The sequence below is a fragment of the Apodemus sylvaticus genome, chromosome 3, assembly GCF_947179515.1.
Source record: "Apodemus sylvaticus chromosome 3, mApoSyl1.1, whole genome shotgun sequence".
Lineage (NCBI taxonomy): Eukaryota > Metazoa > Chordata > Mammalia > Rodentia > Muridae > Apodemus > Apodemus sylvaticus.
In genome coordinates this window covers 167,372,250-167,391,636 of record NC_067474.1, presented here as the reverse complement: position 1 = coordinate 167,391,636, position 19,387 = coordinate 167,372,250, and the positions used below count along the sequence as shown (strand labels likewise).

General features: G+C 56.5%; 3 protein-coding genes and 1 non-coding gene across 17 annotated transcripts in view; 2 read left to right on the top strand and 2 right to left on the bottom strand.

Moving 5' to 3' along the window:
* Espn (espin) overlaps positions 1-9,677 on the top strand; it is a 34,277-nt gene extending 24,600 nt beyond the window's left edge. For all 3 annotated transcript variants that reach the window (XM_052178276.1, XM_052178275.1, XM_052178274.1), the window contains 5 exons: positions 815-960; positions 1,036-1,299; positions 6,049-6,128; positions 6,219-6,230; positions 8,723-9,677. In XM_052178276.1, coding sequence (XP_052034236.1) covers positions 815-960; positions 1,036-1,299; positions 6,049-6,128; positions 6,219-6,230; positions 8,723-8,867 — 647 coding nt within the window. In that variant the 3' untranslated portion in view covers positions 8,868-9,677. The remainder of the gene's footprint in view (positions 1-814; positions 961-1,035; positions 1,300-6,048; positions 6,129-6,218; positions 6,231-8,722) is intronic.
* LOC127682032 (U6 spliceosomal RNA) lies at positions 2,338-2,445 on the top strand. The gene has a single exon (XR_007977334.1). It is a non-coding gene; the product is annotated as a U6 spliceosomal RNA (small nuclear RNA).
* Positions 9,678-9,902: 225 nt separating the features above from the next.
* Positions 9,903-14,591, bottom strand: Tnfrsf25 (TNF receptor superfamily member 25). Of its 7 annotated transcripts, none has more exons than XM_052178287.1 (10): positions 13,926-14,591; positions 13,291-13,444; positions 12,964-13,098; positions 12,540-12,692; positions 12,390-12,444; positions 11,766-11,821; positions 11,569-11,682; positions 11,343-11,380; positions 10,611-10,794; positions 9,904-10,502 (listed from the first exon to the last, which is right to left on the bottom strand). In XM_052178287.1, the coding sequence occupies exons 1-10, from the start codon at positions 13,956-13,958 to the stop codon at positions 10,174-10,176; spliced, it is 1,251 nt and encodes a 416-aa protein (XP_052034247.1). In that variant the 5' UTR covers positions 13,959-14,591; the 3' UTR covers positions 9,904-10,173. The 7 variants fall into 7 exon arrangements, with proteins under 7 accessions (XP_052034244.1, XP_052034250.1, XP_052034247.1 ...); XM_052178289.1 differs by having other exon boundaries at positions 11,569-11,667; XM_052178284.1 differs by having other exon boundaries at positions 9,903-10,502; positions 13,326-14,591.
* Positions 14,592-14,664: 73 nt separating this feature from the next.
* Positions 14,665-19,387, bottom strand: part of Plekhg5 (pleckstrin homology and RhoGEF domain containing G5) — a 41,249-nt gene continuing 36,526 nt past the window's right edge. For 4 of the 6 annotated variants that reach the window (XM_052178281.1, XM_052178279.1, XM_052178277.1 and 1 more), the window contains 7 exons: positions 19,227-19,364; positions 18,995-19,114; positions 17,399-17,531; positions 17,202-17,317; positions 16,930-17,108; positions 15,390-16,157; positions 14,665-15,188 (listed from right to left, as the gene is read on the bottom strand). In XM_052178281.1, the coding sequence (XP_052034241.1) occupies positions 15,179-15,188; positions 15,390-16,157; positions 16,930-17,108; positions 17,202-17,317; positions 17,399-17,531; positions 18,995-19,114; positions 19,227-19,364 (1,464 nt within the window). In that variant the 3' untranslated portion in view covers positions 14,665-15,178. Of the gene's footprint in view, positions 15,189-15,385; positions 16,158-16,929; positions 17,109-17,201; positions 17,318-17,398; positions 17,532-18,994; positions 19,115-19,226; positions 19,365-19,387 lie in introns of those variants that run through there. The other 2 variants (XM_052178280.1, XM_052178278.1) reach the window with 1 other exon arrangement.

Genomic DNA, 19,387 nt, shown 5'->3' with positions numbered 1-19,387 from the left:
CGCACGCTATCCTTCTCTTTGGGATGTGCCCTGGTACCTAAGGGCCTTTAGTATAAGTTTATTCGTGCCTGGATCTGGGGCACCAAAGCCCTCCCCAAGTATTCCTCGGCTGGCCCCGCTGCAAAATGCAAACTCTGCTCAGGTATTTGCATGCCTTTGGCCTGGCCCTTCTTTCTGTGCCCTCTCCCATGTCCTCAGTAAGTGCCTCCTTCCAAGGTCCCCCCAGGGCCACGCAGTCGCTTTGCCGTAAATGTATGCTCTGCTTGCAGAGTGTGTCTGCTGTCCTTCTGTGGGTGTGGGGCCAGGGAGGCTCCAGCTGGGTGGCACGCCAGGGTCCTGAGTCTTATGGCCTTGGAGACTCCAGCTGGCTCAGTCCAAGGGTCACTGGCTTTCCTGATGAAGGGAGAAGGCCACAGGGAGACTCCGCCCTAGTGGGGCTGAGCCAGAAAACCTGGGACAAAGGTTGGGTGGCTAGCCAGGTCCGTGCTTTGAAGCCGGGCAGTCCATGGTGGGCAGATATCTGCTGGAGTCCCCAGGGCTGGCCCAAGAGCCACCATGAACTCCCAGGGGCCTCTAGGTGGGGGCCGTATGCCCAGTGAGTAAGCCCTGGTCGGATCACCATGGGCTGGGAGCTGATGGCCCACCTTTGGGTGCCCTGAAAGCTACCTTCGGTATCCCAGGATCTGGAGAGCTTCCTCTGGGCCCAAAGGTGGGCCCCACCCATCTGTCTTGGAGCGGGGGGTTTGGGGGAGGCAGGAGGGAAACTGTGACTGATACCCTTCCCTCAACTGAGCATCTCTTCTTCTGTGGGCAGGCACCAAATCTTTCAACATGATGTCCCCAACGGGTGACAACTCAGAGCTGCTGGCGGAGATAAAGGCGGGCAAGAGCCTGAAGCCCACGCCGCAGAGCAAGGGGCTGACGACAGTGTTCTCAGGCAGCGGGCAGCCAGCCTCACAGGTAGGCACTGGAGCGGTGCCCCGCCCGGGCTCCCGGCGCCTGCCCAGTGCTCAGCCCCCCTGCTTCTCCCGGCAGCCTGAGTCACCGCAGCCTCCGGTGTCACCTGTGCCCTCTCGGGCTCGGAGCCCCACCCCACCAGCCTCCGGGCCTCAGCCACTGCTCAATGGCAGCATAGTGCCAGCACCGCCTGCCACCCCGGCCCCGGGAGTCCATCTGGACGTGGAGGCCCTCATCCCGACACTTGATGAGCAGGGCCGGCCCATCCCGGAGTGGAAGCGCCAGGTGATGGTCCGGAAGCTGCAGCAGAAGATGCAGGAGGAAGAGGAACAGCGGAGGAAGGTGGGTGGGCAGGGCTTCCTAGACAGCCCTGGGCCTGTGCTCAGCCTACAGCCTGTCTCCCATGTCACCTTGAGGCCTTTTTTTGACCCTTTGACCTCCAGCGAAGCCTATTAACCTTGGAGAAAAGCAGGCCTATAGGCTACCCTACGGATACTGGTCTCAGTCCTCCTACTGTTAGCGGTCCCTTGGAGTGAGCTGTCAGTGTTTATCAAACTCTAAGGTGCCTTCCAGTCACTAGGGGCCTCATTAAAGAGCATACTGTGCTTTGGGGGCAAAGGTTGAGGTTCTGCATTTCTAAGGAGCTCCTGGGTGGATCCACACGGAGGATCCCAGAGAGGCCTTCTTGGCATCCAGACTGACTTGAGCTCGGTCGTGGTGCAGTCATTCTCCAGCTGCTGCTGCTGCTGCGACTTTTTCAGCGTTGATCCCCACATCTGTAAGATGATCTGGTCATCTAACAAATGTTTCCTATCTGCCACGTACTGTGCTGAGGCTGTGTCCTCTGAGGGTTCACAATGAATATACCAAAACCTGCTACCAAGGTTGCTGTAGAGGTGTGTGTGTGAGAGAGAGAGAGAACAAGCAAGCAAGTGTCCCTAAGATGTGACAGTGACAATGTGGGGTATCAGAAAATCGAGCTTTAAAAGACACTGGGAGGGACAGGAACACAGCAGACTGAGACACCAGTCAGCCAACCAGTTGACAGCTACAGGTGGGTTGGGTGGTGACAGGGTAGAGGGTGGTGACAGGGTAGAGGGTGGTGATGTAGTAGCCCAGGGGGAAATGGGAACGGGAGACACACAAGAGCGCATTAGGAAGAGTGTGGGGTGAGGAGAAAGGCGGCGGGAAGGATGGGTTGGTCAGGAAATGACAGTGGTTGTGTCTCTGGGGTGGCACTGCAGTGTGTGGCCGCTAGTGTGAGTCCAGATACATGTTTGAGCTAGCTGCCTGGAAGGGATTAGGCCCCTGAGCATGCTGGGGGCAGTTCACTGGGGAAGAGGGGTCAACTGTAACTTTGGTCTCTTTAAGAGTGGATAGGAGTGCTCGCTTTGGCACACATATACTAACATTGGAACGATACAGAGAAGATTAGCATGGCCCCTGTGCAAGGATGACACGCAAATTCGTGAAGCGTTCCATATTTTTAGAAAAAAAAGAAAAAAAAAAAAGAGTGGATAGGAGCCAGGCAGTGGTGGCGCACGCCTGTAATCCCAGCACTCGGGAGGCAGAGGCAGGCGGATCTCTGAGTTCGAGGCCAGCCTGGTCTACAGAGTGAGTTCCAGGACAGCCAGGGCTATACGGAGAAACCCTGTCTCAAAAAACAAACAAACAAACAAACAAAAAGAGTGGAGTAAGAGGGAGAAGAAAGTGGAAGGAGAGGGAGAAGGAGACAGACAGACAGACGGAGGGGAGGGGAGAGGAGGGGGCTTTCATCTGGGCTTGTGAAACATTGACCACTGGACTAGGCTGGGCCTGGACCACAGAAAGCCTGAGATCTATGACAGGAGAGGAGCACTGGGTCTGGCTTGGAAATTGCAGGCAGTGGATCAGTTAGGGGAAGGCCTCTGTGCCTCTCTCAGCTTCAACGCCTTTCGCATGTTCTTTGGGTGGTGTAATGAGCGACCAAGCCAGGCGTGGAGACCCAGTCTGCAGGCCTGCTTTCCCTGCCTCAGGCAGCACCGCAACCCCAGCCAGTGCGCTCTACCAGCAACCAAAGTGACCCTGCTCAGAGTCTCGGGAGCCGAAGCCTTACTCCAGTACAATCGCCCCGCCAGCCAGGCGGCCGATCCTTGCAGACGCTGCCCAGCGAGCCATTACACCACCCAGGACTAGCAAAAGGTCGCCGGCTCTGCAGTGGGAGCTGGGCCAGAGGGAGACGCGCCCCTCCCCTCTTTTGTCTTCCCCGCATTAGCTAACCGCTGCCAGCTCCTGTTGCTACCCCCCGGAGGGCTGGAGGTACTCCCGCGAACACGACGCTATCCTGGGGCCTTTTGGGGAACTCATGACTGAGGCCGACATCCTCCGCATCGAACAACAAATTGAGAACCTGCAGGTGCTGCACAAGGCCAAGAAACTGGAGGATCGCCTGGAGCAGCTAGAACTGGAGCTGGAGCAGCTGCTGCCGATTTCGGCCGCCTTGTCGGCTCCGCGCTTCACCGTCGACCCACGCCGCATGCACGGCCGCGCGGCCAACCTGCCTGCCTGGTGCAGCAAGATCTCCACGCTGCTCAAGAGCATGGCCACGCTGCTGGCCGCGCTGGGCGGCCGGCCCGCGCATCTGGCAGAGCTGCTAGCTGCAGACACTGGCCAACCGCTGGCGCCGCTGCCAGACGCACCCTCAAGGCCTGGACCGCTCTGTTTGGGACGTTCTCATTCGCTCAGCTGGTGCCGGGAAGCGGTGGCACGGGAGATCCTCGAATGTGGCGTCTCGGTGCAGGACCTCCGCGCCGCGTACGAACGGCGCACCCAGGGCACAGCGCCCACGCATAGCCTGCGCCGCAAGCTCCCTCAACCCACCAGCACCCTGGACCGGGAGCCCATCCTCGAAGAAGACTACGTAGCAATCGGTTCCAGTGAGCCGAGAGCCGCCATCGCCAATGGCCTGTGGGCTACAGAGGAACCCCTGGACACCCTGGACTCGTCGGAGCCGTGGCACAAGGAAGAAGCTCTTTCGCAGCCTGAGCAGTTAGCTAGCAGGCCGCCTCTCTCCACCGAGCTGCCTGGCGTCCAGGATTACATCGACATGCGCAAGGAGCGCATCGTTTACCTCTTCCTGGAGCACTGGCGCAAGTGGACCTTCCAAGGACCCGGGCGGCATGCCCAAGCGCGCCTGCGCAGACTGCTGCCCCGGGTTGTGGCCTCTGGCGCCGGTCCCCTCCCAGAGGCAGAAGACATTCTCCAGCAGCAACCAGCTGATGAGGACTCGGACCGTGGCCCTGAAGAGCGGCTGCTACAGTTGCTAAAGCAGCGACAGGTGGTGGGCAAACTGCTGGGCCACTGGAGGAGCCTGCTAAGGCAGGTGCCAGCGCGCCAGGCACCGGGCTCGGAGCTTACCCGTGGTCTGTACTGGCCCGAGCACTTCCTGCCGCCGCTCGACGGCGGCGCTCCGCGGAGCTACGACAGTCTCACCCTGGATCTTTTCATGTTAGGTTACTTCCAACTGCTGGAGATGGGCCTGAGCCGGGAGGAACGAAAATTCCGTCATCTGCTGTGCTACGAGATGTTCGACCGTCTGGGCAGCCACCCGTGGGAGCTTATCCGCCAGTTCCACCGCGCAGTGCTTGAGGAAGTGGAGGCCGGAACGCGAAGCTGGGACGATGGCTTTGAAGACCTCAGGCGCCAATTCTTCGGAGACAGTCCCGAGCCTGAGCCGGCTCCAGAAGAGACCCAAGAGGAGGAGGAGGGGGAGGAAGAAGGGGAGGAGAAGGAACAAGACCAGGAGGGAGAGAAGGAGGAGGGAGAGAAGGAGGAGGGAGAGAAGGAAAAACTGGAGGAAGAAGAAGAGAAGAAAGGGGAGGAGAAAGACAAGGAGAAGAAAGGGGAGGAGGAAGAGAAACAGGAGAGAGAGGAAAGAGAGAAGGAGCCCACCAAAGAATCCGCTCCATCACAGGACCCACCCGAGGACCAGTCAGAGGATCCAAGCCCAGCGCTGCCGCCATTGCCTCCCGCTGCACCTCCCCCAACCTCAGACGTGCCTAGCTCAGAACCCCCAACTGAAGAGCCCTTGGAGCTGGTGTCTGAGATGGGCGAATTCAGTAACGAGGCCATCTGCCGCTATATTGACCGGAGCTTCTCCTTCTGGAAGGAGAAGGAGGCAGAACTCTTTGACATCTGACAGCAAATGTAGAGTTTAGTTTTGTGCCTGGATGCCTGTCTGACATTTAGAGGCCAGAATCAGACAGAAAGAAGCAGGTTTTCAGGAAGTCTGCGTCTTTGGGATGGTTGAGGTCCCTAGAAGGAGGAAGTGAGGCCTTTGTGAGCTTGGGGTGTGGGGGGTGGGAGGGGAGGTCAGGTGATTCTCTCTGTGAAGCCAGACAGCAGAAGCTGTCTGAGTGAAGGGACACTGGGTTCCCCGAGCCAGTGGGGTTCTGTCTCTCCATCTCTGGGTTTTGCTACCTCCCGTGGTCACCTGTGCAGTGTTCTGTGTGGTGTGGTGTGTGATGTGCACAGACCCCCCCTTCTCTTCTGTAACATCGAAGCAATAAACAGTTATAGGCTGTGTTGCTACCCCTCTCCCCATGTCATTATAGTCCCATAGTTGTGAAACATACCCGTGCCACTAAGAAAGGAGCAAGTGGGGCAGGGAGGGGGGTCAGCAGGTCCTCCACAGGGGAACCAGAGGCAGCCTGGGCCTTCCTGAGGTGACCAAGTATGTGGTACAAGTCTACATCCACCTAGAAATGCTGGAAGACAGATCTGAGGCCATCTAGGCAGCTGCTTTGTGGGAAATCAGGACCCAGTTACTTTTCTGTCTTCCTTTTTACCTCCTCTGATCTATGTGGTTCCACCTGTAGCAAACTGGTTGGGGTCACTGGGAAGCAGGAGACCCCGGCTACACAGGTTGTCACTCAGCATCATTATCAGATTGCACCATAGAAGATCATTTAAAAAAAAAAAAAAGGTCTTTTCTTGCTAAGACATCTATATTCTGCTGTTCCTGAATTCTCTGCCTCCCCTGGGTTGGATTTGCATGCCTCCGCCCTGGGAATCTCAGGCCAAGCTGGTCCTGAAGCTGTGGTTGTGTTTTAGGAGGAGGAGGAGGAGGCCCGGCTGGCCAGCCTGCCTGCCTGGAGACGAGACATTCTTCGGAAGAAGCTGGAGGAAGAGAGGTGAGTGGGGAGACTGCTTGGCATCGTGTCTTGACTGTCTTGGAGGGTGTGAGGCCATTTAACACTGTCTCTCTCTCTCTCTCTTTCCAGGGAGCAGAAGCGGTAAGTACGGTCCTGGCCCAAACCTGCCACCTCTTCCCACACCCAGCCCCAGAGGTTTGTCCCCTTGTGCGTCTTCAACCAGTCCATTACTTGAGAGCTGCCATAACCTCTCAGCTCCCAATAATGACACAAGACCCTTAATTATTCAGCACCTGTCTCTCAAAGCCTAGCTCCGATGCTCTGATTACATTCTTATGTTACCTAAACCCCATCTCCTGGCAGCCTAGCGTTTCACCAAGTGGGTTAGCACATCCCTATAATCCCCTCGGTAGATACAGGCGGGAGGATGAGGGGTTCAAGACCATCCTTGCCTCCCGGTCACCTCACAAGTTAACCCTACATGTGACCTTATCTCAACAAAACAAAACGAAACACCCTTACCCTTTCTATCCTACAGCACTGGGGTTTTTTTTTTTTTTCTTTTTAAATTATGTGTATGTCAGCTGGGCGATGGTAGCACACGCCTGTAATCCCAGCACTCTGGGAGGCAGAGGCAGGCAGATTTCTGAGTTCGAGGCCAGTCTGGTCTACAGAGTGAGTTCCAGGACAGCCAGGGCTATACAGAGAAACCCTGTCTCAAAATAACCAAATCCAAAAAACCAAAAAAAAAAAAAAATTATGTGTATGTCTGTGTAGATACAAGCACATGAGTGCAGGTGCCTGTGGAGGTCAGAGGTCAGTTCCTGGAGATGGAGTGGTTATGAGCCACCCAGTGTAGTTACTGGGAATTGAATTTGTATCTTCTGGAAGAGTAGTATACAATCATAACAGCCTAGCCATCTCTCCAGCCCCAAGGACAGTTCCAGGACCAATAAACTCGATCATCCAGGTGTTCCTTTCAACTTAATTTCTGTACACGGGAATCCAACCTGGTGCTGTCAGGTAGAAACATAGTGTGCCCGCATATGTAATTTTAAAGATTTATTTATGTATTTTATGTATATGAATACACTGTAGCTGTCTTCAGACACCAGAAGGGGGCATTGGACCCCATTACAGATGATTGTGCGCCACCATGTGGTTGCTGGGAATTGAACCCAGGACCTCTGGAAGAGCAGTTGGTGCTATCTTCAGACACACCAGAAGAGGGCATCATATCTCTTTACGGCTGGTTGTGAGCCTCCATGTGGTTGCTGGGATTTGCACTCAGGACCTTTGAAGAGCAGTCAGGGCTCTTAATCGCTGAGCCATATCTCTCCAGCCCTAATTTTAAATTTCATAGTAGCCACGCTGAGAAAAATTTAAAAGATATAGGTAAATTCAGTTTTAATACTTTTAACCCAGTGTGTGGAAACTGTTATTCCAGCATTTCCATGTGAATGTTACTGGTGAGCCAAGGGGATGGCTCAGTCGGTAGTGTGCCAGCCTGGTGTGCTGGGAGCCCTGGGTCCAGACTCTAGTATTGCAGAAATCCCGAGTCATGAGAATAGAGGGATAACTCAGTGGTTAAAAACACTTCCTGCTCTTCCAGAGGACTAAGTAAGGTTCAACTCCCCGGCAGCCACAGGCAGCTCAACTGCCTGTTACAGTTACCATCTGTAACTCCAGTTCTGAAGGATCCGATGGCCTCCTTGGGACCAGGCACAGATGTGGTGTACAGATGTGCATGCAGGCAAGACACCCACACACATTCAACTAAATGAAACTGAAGACAAAGGAGCCAGAACAAAACCCTGGAGTGCTGGCTCCAGTGTGTAATTCCAGCACGCAGGAGGATCATTCAAAGTCAGCCTTGTCAACACAGCAAACTTGAAGCTGGCCTGCAATACATCAAGACCCCTCCCCCATCTCTCTCTCACACACACACACACACACACACACACAATGTATATATATACACACATACGAGATTTTTCATATATATGGGATTTTTTCCTTAAAAATTTTTTAGTTTTTAAAATATCATGTGCATGCCAGTTTGAAAATTTCGATTGTTCTGTAACCAAATCTGGTCAGTGGCAACTGGTGACAAGGCAGATCTATCCTTAGCTTTTTTTCAGAGCTGGGAATCAAACCTTGATTGTTGTAGACCAGCACTCTGCCACAGAGCTGTACCCGCCTTATGTCCTGAGCACCTGTCCCTAGCTAGCTCCAGGGCCTGTCCCCCAGTAATGAGATCTCCCAGCCCCTCAACCCTATTCCCTGGGCATTTAGATTGACAGCTTCCTCACAATTCAGGTCCTGTCTCCGATGACAGGCCTCCTGTCACGGATCGGGTAAGCTCAGTAACATTCAATCCTCACCCAGGGCCACCTAGTGACCCAACAGCTCTTTCTAGTAACATTTTTCTACAGAATAATCCAATTACAGCCTCCACGTATCTTTGTTCTGAGCATCCCTCTAACACTAATGTGACTCCAGGAAAGCCCTGGCCCCTAGGCAGTGTAGTCCTTAGCTCCCCACCCCCACCCCCCACCCCCTCCCCACCCCCGGGGTCTGGGCTGCCTGGCATCTGGCCCCAGGCATTGCTAAGTTTTGCCACCCATAAACAGAAAAGAGGAGGAGCGGCAAAAGCTGGAGGAGATACAGAAGGCGAAAGAACAGTCGGAGAAGCTGCGGACACTCGGCTACGACGAGGCCAAGCTCGCACCCTGGCAGCGACAGGTCATCTTGAAGAAGGGGGAGATCCCTAAGTAATAGGAGTCTCGGCCTTTTGCACGTAGCCTCACAAGTTCTGAGAGATGGGGAGCGGTCCCCCAGCCCCCCGCCCCATCCTGTCAGGTTGGCGCGGAAGGGCTGGGAGCCTCGCCGCTCTTCCCTTCGGTCGGTGCCGGAACCCTCCCTGTTCCCCTCCCTGGCCCCACATCCCCAACCCTGCTGCTGGAGTGCTCTCGCAAACCCCTGCTGTTGCCTGGAAAAAGTGCCCAAGCTGCTGACGCAAAAAAAGAAAAAAAAAAAAAAGAAAGAAAGAAAGAAAAAAAAAGATGCTGCTCGTTTGCATGCTCACTTAACATATATTTGCATGTTCACCGACCCAGCGGAGCTCTCCCCAGCCTCGTGGGCGGTGACTTTTCCTGCAGGGGGCACGCCCTGCTGCAGCCCCCTCCCCCGCAGCCCGGAACCCACATTGCCGGCGCATCCTGGGTGGAGGCAGACCCCGAGCTCGGGGAAGGGGTTTTCCTCCCTTCGCGACCCAGATCTGTGCTGGCCAAAGTCGCTGCGTTTCTCATCCCCAGCGAGGGTTTCCTCTCAGTCATTTGTTTACCAGAAAGGATGAAACTTGCCTGTTGGGGCGGAGCTGTCGCTCCAGAGGGGCCTCACCTTTACATGCCCCCCACCCCCGCCCTAATTGGGGGTGCCTTCCAAGTCCCCAGCCAGGGCCTTAGCTCCCCTGACCCTTTCACTGCCCCAGTGGTGTAGTGGAGGGCCAGGGACCCTGCAACTGTACCCGCTCCACGCCCTACCCCCATCCCCTTCCTTCCCCCATTAAACCTCTATCCGCCAACGGACGCTGTCATTCACTCTCACTCGCCGTCCTACTTTCTCCTTCTGAAGCCACTGCGTAGTGGCGGACACGGGAGGGGCTGGTGTGGGAGCCCAGGAAGGCACTCATTTCCACTGTTGTGCCTCAGTTCCCGAGGCGTCAGGACCCCCAGCCCACTCAAAGCTTGGGAAATGGAACCAGAGCTCCACTTAACACCCCTAACCCCCACTGACACACCAAGCAGCTGCTTTTTCTTACGAAATTTAATACCAAGTCCAAACTCGGGCTAATTAACAGCTGAACAACCAATCACTTGGCCCCTTCTGGTATTTCTCCATGACGCTTCCCTTAGCTGGAGCTCCGTGCAGCAGCAGCTAAGCAAGGGCGAAGCAGGCCCTGCTACGCAGGACCACGACAGGGGATTAGTTAAGTGACATAAAATGTCTACACGCGTAAGTAACAATACTTAAGGCTCCTTCAAGGGTCACTAGTGTGTCAGAGTGGCTGATGGGCCTCTCATCACGGGCCGCGCTGCAGGCGGCTGCGCAGGTCCTCAGCGCAGCCTTCCAGCCCCATGCGCTCCAGGGCTGCATAGATGGCGCCCAGGCCTGCAGGCTGCTGCTGACGCCAGCGCTTGAGCATCTCATACTGCTGGTCTCGGAAGCGGCAGATCTCCACCTCCACAGCCTCGATCTCTGCTTCGCGCAGCCCCAGCGTGCGCACGAATTCCTTCCACCTGCGTGCTGGGACTGCATCCATCACGTCGTAGAGCTGCGGGCCAGGCTGGAGCACGGCAGCCGGAGAGCCCGCAGGGGGCGCTGGCGAGAGCGGAGATGCCAGAGGAGGTCCTGAGGTGGGGTCAGAGGTGTGAGGCTACTTTCCAACAGAGGACCTAGTGGACCTCAAAACAACGGTGTCCCACCTTGGGACAAGCCTAAACCATTATGCTCCCTTACCAAGACTTCTGTTTGGCAGCTGATCCCAGGGTTGGGAGGCCTGCCCGCTGACCACCTCCTGAGTCTGGGATAAGGCAGGGGTCCAGTTGTTGCCTACCAACTGGATGGTGGTGCAGACTTTCCCAGTACTGCTTGCGGGTGCCAGGAGGGTGTGGGCGCTGTCTGAGGCTGAGAGACGGGTAGTCTGGAAGGTGGGAGGCACCAAGTCAGTCCTGTGTCTCTAGAAAGGCCCCTTTGCTGGTCTCTGGCTAGGGGTAGACATTCCCTAGCTCAGGCTGGCTGATCTTTGTGAATTCGAAACTGGCCTGGTCTCCATATTGAGAGGCTAGCCCACAGGTATGCTAGACCCGACTGTGGAAGAGAACCAGGGAATCAGGCAGCCCCAAGGCCTGCTGGGACAAATCTTCATAGTTAGGACTGTTGCGTTGGTGGAATGAGGAAGCGCAGGCCGAGGACAGCAAGCTCCAAGCTTGCGCAAAGTAACTCCTTGGCGACGGTTGTGGGTCCTCGTAAGCCATACAGAGAACTCGGGCTGAGCGCTCCTGTCCCGGCCGCCCTGGACCCCTTTCCTGGTGCACTGGCTCCACCGTTTTCTAACGCCTGCTGTGGGAGCCCTTCCAGGGATTTGGGGTTAGTGAAGGGAATGGGGCTCGATGGCAGGAGGGAGGGGTCCTCCCAGAGAACCCTGGATGTTCCAGGAGTCAGAATTCTTCCCAGGACTGAGATAATTACCTGTGGTGAGGCCAGGGTCTCCGTCCCAGCTGTGTCTGCTAATGGAGACAGAGAGAACCCAGTCAGCACCCAGGTACGAGCTAGACCAGCACCTCTGGAGGTCTTTTGCCCCTCACACTTCTTCCCTCAGTTTCCCTTTCTGCATCAAGTTATGGGGCCTCTGGAGGAACCATCCTTACCCTAGGCCTCTTTGCAATGCATGCATGTAGTACATGTGTGGACTTACCAGTGACCACAGGCTTACAAGGCTGCCATCGCCAATATGCACAGATCAGGATAGCCCCAAGAAGGAACAAGGCCCCTAGAAGCACCTGGACCCAAAACACTGACGAAACGGTACCTGGTGAGAGCCGGCTAGCAGCCACCCCGCCCTATGCTGGCCCACCCCAACCCTCCCACCAGAACCCCCAGATTATCACCTACTCTGCTTCCAGCCACAGACAGCAGTGCAAGCCTTTGGGCAGGGACTGCTGAAGCTCCTGCAAAGGATGAAGGTGGGGTTGTAGGTTCCCCAGGACTGTCTGACAGTGTCCCCCATCTTGTAGGGGTGGACTTCTATCCTGCCCCAGAACATTCCCTGAGTATCGCTGAAAAGTCACGTGGGTCACTAATGACCAGCACCATTCTGTCTTTAGGTCCTCACACCTAGAGTCAGTGTCTGGGAAGCAGCAGATACTCCAGGGCTCGGGTACCCTTTCCCCCTATTGTAGCCCTGGGAAGAACATCCTAGCACCTGTGTTCAGAGGGTAAATTTGAAATCTTTCAACTTGCCAAGGGCTTGCAGCAAATCCAGTCTTAGCTGGAGTTTCAAAGCTCTACCAGCGTAAGCAAATAAACGATAAGCCTGCTCTAAACGTGGGAGTGGAGGGGTAAGGAGAATATGGATCCTTTATGTATCCGCGGCTTCCCTGAAACGCCACCCCTTCCACGGCAGAGCCAGGCTGCCCCACCCACAGCCTTCCCAGCCCTAAACCTGCAGCTCGCATTCCAAGTCTCCACCCTGCTCCCAGCCTCCCCTCCTCTGGCTCAGCACAGCCAGTAAGTTACGTGGGACAGGTCGAGCAGCCGTTGCCATGTCTATAGAAGCCAGGCGGGCAGGGCCCTGCAGACCAAAAGGCAGTTTGTGTCAGGACAGGAAAGAAAGGAGCTGAAAGAAAAGCCTCCCTCAGGGCAGACAGCACAGCACAGAGTACTCACGGGGCGTTGTAGCCTCATAGCCTGAGCACGGGACACAAGAGAAAGGTGAGCTTTTCCCACATGGCTCGGTGGAGCAGTCAGCACACCAGCCTGACTGGCAGCCACAGTGGGTGTCCGCCTCGGCTGAGCAATTCTCCAGGGTCACTTGAAGGGCTGTAAGGGGTGGGGGATGTGGGAACATGGACCCTGTCAGAGCTACTGACTGCTACAAAGTAGCAGGGGGCAACCTCCCTGAGAGAGCAGCATGGGCTAGTCCCACAGAAGGGTAGAAGTAAGCTGCTCATGGTTGACCAGAGGTCAAGGCACGGGAAGACAGGAGGGCCACGGGGAAAGGAGAAAGGCATGCTACGTCTGAAAAGCCAAGGCCGTGGGTGGCCTGTCCTCAGGAGCCTGTCCCCTGAGCTCCAGGCAGCCAGCCCCTTACCCTCTTCATCACAGACTTGGCAGCGGGTACACTCAGTCTTAAAGTGGCCGTCTCTGGTCAAGAAGGTGCCCTGGGGACAGGGAAGGCAGACAGAGTCCCCACAGGGTTCTGTGCAGGGGGCCTTCATGTAGTGTCCTGAGGAAGGCAGGCAAGGCTGGAGTCAGTGGCTCCTGGAACCTTCCTGCCTGCCTGTGGTTGCTTTCTCCCTCCCTTCCTGTCTCTGGCTTCCTTATCGCCTGCCTGTGTTGCCCCGCAGCCTCCCTGGAACCCATCGCCCCCCACCCACCCTCACTCAGCCTCACCCCCTTTACCTTTCCAGCCACTTACCCTTTGGGCAGCCCCTGCAACAAAACGGGCCATACCTCTTCTGTGACTCACTGGCACAGTCACATCTGCCAGGCGTGCCACCCTGGCCCTGGCCCTGGCCCTGGCCCCGGCCCCCAGGCAGCAGCAGCAGCAGCAGCAGTGGTAGGAACAGAGGCTGGAGAACACGCGCAGCTGACCCTGGTGTGGCTGCCCCAGGAGGGGACCCCTCCCTCCTGGGCATCTCCTCAGTTCCTGAGGCCCTAGCATTTGCCCGAGTGTGTCACTTCTCAGGCTCCTGGTCAGAACAGGGTTAGGGGAGTGGGACCAGCTTCCCTCTCCCAGTCTACAAAACCAGCTTATGAGCAGCAGAGGAGGCCCCTTGCCAGCTTCCCCCCCACCCGGTGAGACTCGGTCACCCTGCCCCCAGCCATGCCTTCTGAGAAGTGGAGGCCCCCAGACCCCTTTCCCCGAGAGTCTGTGCTTCCTCTCAGCGGAAGGGCGCGCCCGAGCCTCTAACTAGGTCGTCGGTGAAGGCGACCCAGCCCGCAGGGGAGGTAGGAGTTGAGAGGCTCCCCCAGACCCTCCCCGCGAGGCTTAGCTCCAGGGCTGCAGGCCAGGTTCTGGACTGTTTCCTGGCCTCCTGCGACCCCACTCACCTCCACCACGCAGCCCCGCGCCCGTGGCTCCATTGCGGTCTGTACCGCCCGGGCCCTGCGAGCGCCTCTCTGGTCGCATAGCCCCGGGGCTTCCCCACTAGCCCAGCCCCTGTGTTCCTAAACTAGAGCCAGCCTGCCTGCCCGCCCGCGCCATCCAGCACAACTGGGGGGGGGGGGGAAGAGGGATGGCCAGGGAGGGGTCTGCCACTCTTCCGAAGCCAAGCGGATATGTCCCTCTACCAGACGGAGACCCTCGCCATCAGTGTGGTGCACACTGCATACTGGAAGCCAGCACAGGCTTTGACTAAGCCCGCAAAGCCATATCTCGATCACACCCTGGGTCTAGCTCCAGCCCTGAGAACCACTGCTCAGAGTTCAGGGCAAGTGACTTTCCTCCGGGTCTCTAGTACTTGGGATAGGGTGGAACAACCTAAGCAGAACACCCACATCTTCCAGAATAGCTGGAATGGGCGCTGGGATGGGCGAGCCCTGAGTTCTAAGGAATACCCACTAGATTCGAAGAGTCTATTAGATTCAGCAGGGCCAGGGCCAGGGCCAGGGCCAGGGCCAGGAAGCATTTCCTAGAGGCTCCAATTAACAGCAGCCTGCCGGCTGTGTCAGGAAACAGCGGGGCCTTGGGATGTTGTCCCACGGGGGGCCCCATTACAGCTGGCAAGACACAGCCCCCCAGCCCAGCCCAGCCGAACAGGGAAGACGGGGTTCCGGAAACACAGTACTCTTTCCAGGGGAGTATATACAAGTCTTTATAGAAGAGCCGAGCTCAATAAATACGCAGCTTGACAGAGGCTAGCCCGTGCCTCAGAGGCCAGCATGGCCAGAAGGGACAGGGACTCATTTCATGAGTCAGAACGAAGGTGGCAGTGTGAGCCCAGCCCTGAGGATCAGGGCTGGCAGCGTCAAGAGCAGAAGACAAGGCCCCCTCCTGGGCAAGAGGGCGGAGCATTGCAGTTGAGGCCTGGGACTCTCCAGGGCCCCCTCCACTCCATCCAGTCTGGCAAAGTGCAAATTGGCCTTGAGGTGATCGGTAACCACCCTGCCTGGCCCTCTGGCACACGCGAGGAGCAGCGAGGCAGGCGCCGTGACCTCCTCCGGGTGGCAGGCTCTCTGCAGTGGTACCCTTCGGGGTCTCCTTGGTCTCCACACACACGAGGCAGCAGGGAAGCAGCTACTGTATCCCCAGGAGACAGGGGTCTCTGCTGTCCTTACTCAGTGGCACCCTTAGGGTCTCCTGCTCACACCTCCCTGCAAGGGGTGGGGAGAAAGTCCATCTTTGGCTGGTGGCAATCACAAAATGGTTCTAACTAACCCTCCCCTCCACTGTGGCCTCCTCCTCCACTTCCGCCTGCTAGAGATACCCCGCCTGGCCACCTGCAGACATGGCTGTCATCACCCAGTACCCATGCCATCAGAGTCATCTGTCCCTCCCCTGGCCAGGCCACTCACGAGGCCGTGAGCGTGGAGTTGAGCAGCAGGGTGGTCCTGATCCGGTAGAGCTGGGCCAGGGTCAGCTTCCTGTGTTGAGCAGAGACCCCTGGGGGAGGCTCAGGCTGCGCCCTGGGCACAGTCCCAGAAGGCATCTCGCTGCACCCCCTTCGGGCAGACTCTGCAGGGCCCCCAGTCACGTGGCTGGGTCTGTTCTCAGATTCTGACAACCGAGGGCCAAGGCAGGGGCCACATACCCCGGAACCATTCCAGCCAGGCCCACCTTCCCGAAGGGGGCTCCGAGTCCTAAGGCCAGGGGCCATGGTGATCAGGCACAGTTCTGACAGGCTGCGACTGGGAGCTGGGGGCACGGCGTGGGCGGCCGATCCCGACAGCAACTGCAAGAGGCTAGCCTCGGATCTGGACTTGAGCAGGTGGGGTGGGCGCGGGAGCAGCTGGACAGGAGTGCGACGGCGGAGGCGGGGTGAGGGTTGGGGTGAAGGGGTCTGAGGCACAGGCACTGGCTCAACCACGGGTGGTGGAGCCACAAAGTCTTGAAGGGAAGTGGGGGACAGGGTGCCATAGGCGGAGTCCATGGAGCAGGAGCGGCCGTCCACGGGGCCCAGGGGCAGCAGCTCGCTGGTGGGAGTGATGGACGAAGCAGCGTTACTAAGAGAGGTCTCGTCCGACTGGGAGCTGAAGGGACCGCGGTCAGACTCGGGGGAAGAGAGTGTCTCCCCAGGCTCTACCACGACCATGGCCAGGGTCTCAGTGGAGCCATCTGTGGCACTGTGGGGGACAGACGGAGAGTCAGAAAGCCAGATGATAGATATCTAAAAGCCTTAAAGCAACCGCGAGCCCTTGCAGCTCAGAGCTCAGACCGGCCAGACATCAGCATCCTTCCTGACCCGTGACACCTGCGCACGGGCTGCAGGCGGCCACGTGGACTGGAGCAGCGGGATGAAAGGGCTCACGTCCACGCCTGGGCTCCAGCTGGAGACAGAGCTACCCCGACAGCCCCGCTGGGTTCACACCGCTCCACCGTGCAGGGAGCAATCCCTGTGCGTTCTCAGTCAGATGCCCTCGCTGAGGGAACTCGTCCTGATGGGCCATGCTAAACGTTCTTATTTTGTGTGTGTGACCTGGTCTGGGTATGCAGTCCTGGAGGTCACTACAGAGACCAGGCAGGCTTCAAACTTTTGGCAATCCTTCTGCCTCTGCCTTTCAAATTCTGGAATGTAATTACAGCCAAGTATCTTGGCTTTCTGGGTAGATTATATGTCTGCTTCTTTTTCTCTCCCCACCCCCACTTATTTATTTATTTATTTATTTATTTATTTATTTATTTATTTATTCATTCATTCATTCATTCATTCATTTTACGTCCCAATCACTGGCCCCACCTCCTCCCCATACTCCTCACCCTATTTTTTTTCCTTCGTTGAGACAAGTTGTTACTTTGTTGCCAAGGCTGGAATAAACTGCTCAGCTGCCTGGCTCTCAAGTCCCCGGGTTATAGGCCGGTGGCCCAAGCTTACCATGCAGCCTTGGGTAAACATACCAGTGCTCGGAGTCCAGGCTGTTGCTGCTCTTTCGCAGGATGGTGGGGGAGCTGGCAGCCGAGGTACCGCTCTCGTCACCCTCCTCCCGCTCATCTTCCTCCTCTGCCAGGCTCTGTAGGTGCTGGCTGCCCGGCTGCTCCTGTGCACAGAGCTGGGCACGCAGCTGCTGCAGTTGGTTCTGCAAGTTAAACGGGCATGCGCAGAATGAGCCGCGAGCAACAGAGCCACCGGCCCCGGACCCTGCCACCTGCCCGTCACCCTGCTCCCTCACCTGTGCGTTGTAAAGAGTGTCCACCCAGCTCCGGCACAAGGCCTGGCTGCTGGCTTGGAATGTGTAGGCCCCCACGGCGCTGCGGAATTCATTCAGGTAGATGAGGAGGAAGGAGCCTGGTCACAGAAGGGCGGAGTTAGTATTGGCCCCGCCCATGGCGGCCTCACTACCAGGAGCAGGGGGCCAAAATTCCTTACCGGGGTCACGAAGCTCCCGGCACACGATCTTGTCCACCAGCAGTGGTGGCCTAATGACCTTCGTTCTCTCTGCTTTCTTCACCGCCTTGGTCACCAAGAGTAGGTCAGTGAACAGGAAGCAGTACACGTCCATCTGGGGCGGGGAGCCGGAGAGTCAGAGTCACAACAGGAGGACCCTAGGGCTCGGCGGCGCAAGCCTTTGTTGTTTTGTTTTTAAAGATTTGCTTGCATTTTACTTCTCTGCCTAAAATTCTTCATTTTGACGTGTGTGGGTGCTTGCCAGTATTCTGTGACCCATGTGCAAGCCCGGTGACACAGTGCTAGTTACCATGTAGATGAGAAACTGAACCCAGCCAGGGCTTGTAACTACTGAGCAATCTCTCCAGCCCCGGGAATTGGTTCTAATGCTTTGACTTAATCCGGCCCCCCAAATTGAGAATCTGTGTGTCCAAATGCTGAGGGTCCCAGTCTCCAATAGGTTTTTAAAAAAAGAGTTATTGTTATATGTAAGTACACTGTAGCTGTCTTCAGACAGCACCAGAAGAGGGCATCAGATCTTGTTACAGATGGTTGTGAGCCACCACGTGGTTGCTGGGATTTGAACTCAGGACCTCTGGAAGAGCAGTCAGTGCTCTTAACCGCTGAGCCATCTCTCCAGCCCTCCCCAATTTGATTTTGATTGATCAATAAAGAGCCTACGGCCAATGCCTGGGCAGGATAAAAGAGGCAGAACTTTTAGGTTGGGGGAGGGAGAAAGTAGAGAGGGTCCCTGCCTGTGAGGAGGGCTAGGGCAGACCACGCAGGGAGGGAACAGGAGGGAGCAATGACCGAAATGTCGGGAAGTACAAGAAGGAAAGCAGCCCGGGCAGCGAAGATAAAGTTTACCTCTGGGAGGTGTTAAGTCAGGAATGCTGGCTGCAGGAAGTTTTAGAAGCACCCAGCGAAGCCGGGCGGTGGGGCGCACGCCTGTAATCCCAGCACTATGGGAGGCAGAGGCAGGCGTATTTCTGAGTTCGAGGCCAGCCTGGTCTACAGAGTGAGTTCCAGAGAGAAACCCTGTCTCGAAAAACCAAAAAGAAAAAGAAAAAAAGAAAGAAAAAAAAGAAGGGGGTGAGGGCTGGAGAGATGGCTCAATGGGTAAGAGCACTGACTGCTCTTCCGAAGGTCCTGAGTTCAAATCCCAGCAACCACACAGTGGCTCACAACCATCTGTAATGAAATCTGACGCCCTCTTCTGGTGTGTCTGAAGACAGCTACAGTGTACTTACATATAATAAACAAATCTTAAGAAGAAAAAAAAAAAGAACAGGCCGAGCAAACCAGTAAGAAACATTTCACTGCCGCCTCTGCTTGCCTTCCCGCCTCTGGGGCCCTGCCCTGGCTCTCCTCACTTAATGTGAAGAAATTCTTTCCTGCCCAAATTACTTTTTGGTCATGGTGTTTTTATCCTATCAATGGAAAGCAAACTCAGGCAGTTACCATATAATTAGCCAGGCAGTTATAACGACTGACCCGGGCTCTCGAGAGCCTCGGGAAGGACAGAAAACCTCCTAGGAGCAAGTGGACCACGGCTGTCAGGTGGAGTCCTGGGGTCACCTTGCTATCTTTCCCTTCCTTCATCCTCAGGCTCCCCTCCAGCAGCAGCTGTCGGGTCTCTTCAGGGGAGGTGCCAGGCATGGGTGCTGTCAGGTCCAGATGTAGAAATTCCTTCAGGAGCTTTAGATGTGGGAGCAGAGGTCAGGGTCAAAACTGGGAGGGGGATCTGCAGCATCCCCCACCTCTCACAACCCAGGGCTTCCAGGACACCAGCGACGCGGTGCTGCCTCACCTTATCCACCTCGTCGTTGCTGCCCTCCACAACCTCGTAGGTGTCAATCCGGCTCACCACCCCCGCCAGGCGCTGCCGCTCCTGCCGCTGCCGCATGCACGCGTTCACGTGGTGTATGAAGCGTTCCACAGAGCTGATCTAAGGATAGGTGTTGGGGGTTT

What these genes read in the sequence shown, in the direction of transcription:
- Tnfrsf25 (XM_052178283.1), bottom strand. Translation starts at nt 13,510, where the DNA reads ATGCCCAGGAGGGAGGGGTCCCCTCCTGGGGCAGCCACACCAGGGTCA. An exon ending in TTGCAGGGGCTGCCCAAAGG is followed by an intron (nt 13,099 to 13,290) that starts GTAAGTGGCTGG and finishes TGCCTTCCTCAG; the next exon opens with GACACTACATGAAGGCCCCC. An exon ending in GGCTGCTCGACCTGTCCCAC is followed by an intron (nt 11,822 to 12,389) that starts GTAACTTACTGG and finishes CATCCTTTGCAG; the next exon opens with GAGCTTCAGCAGTCCCTGCC.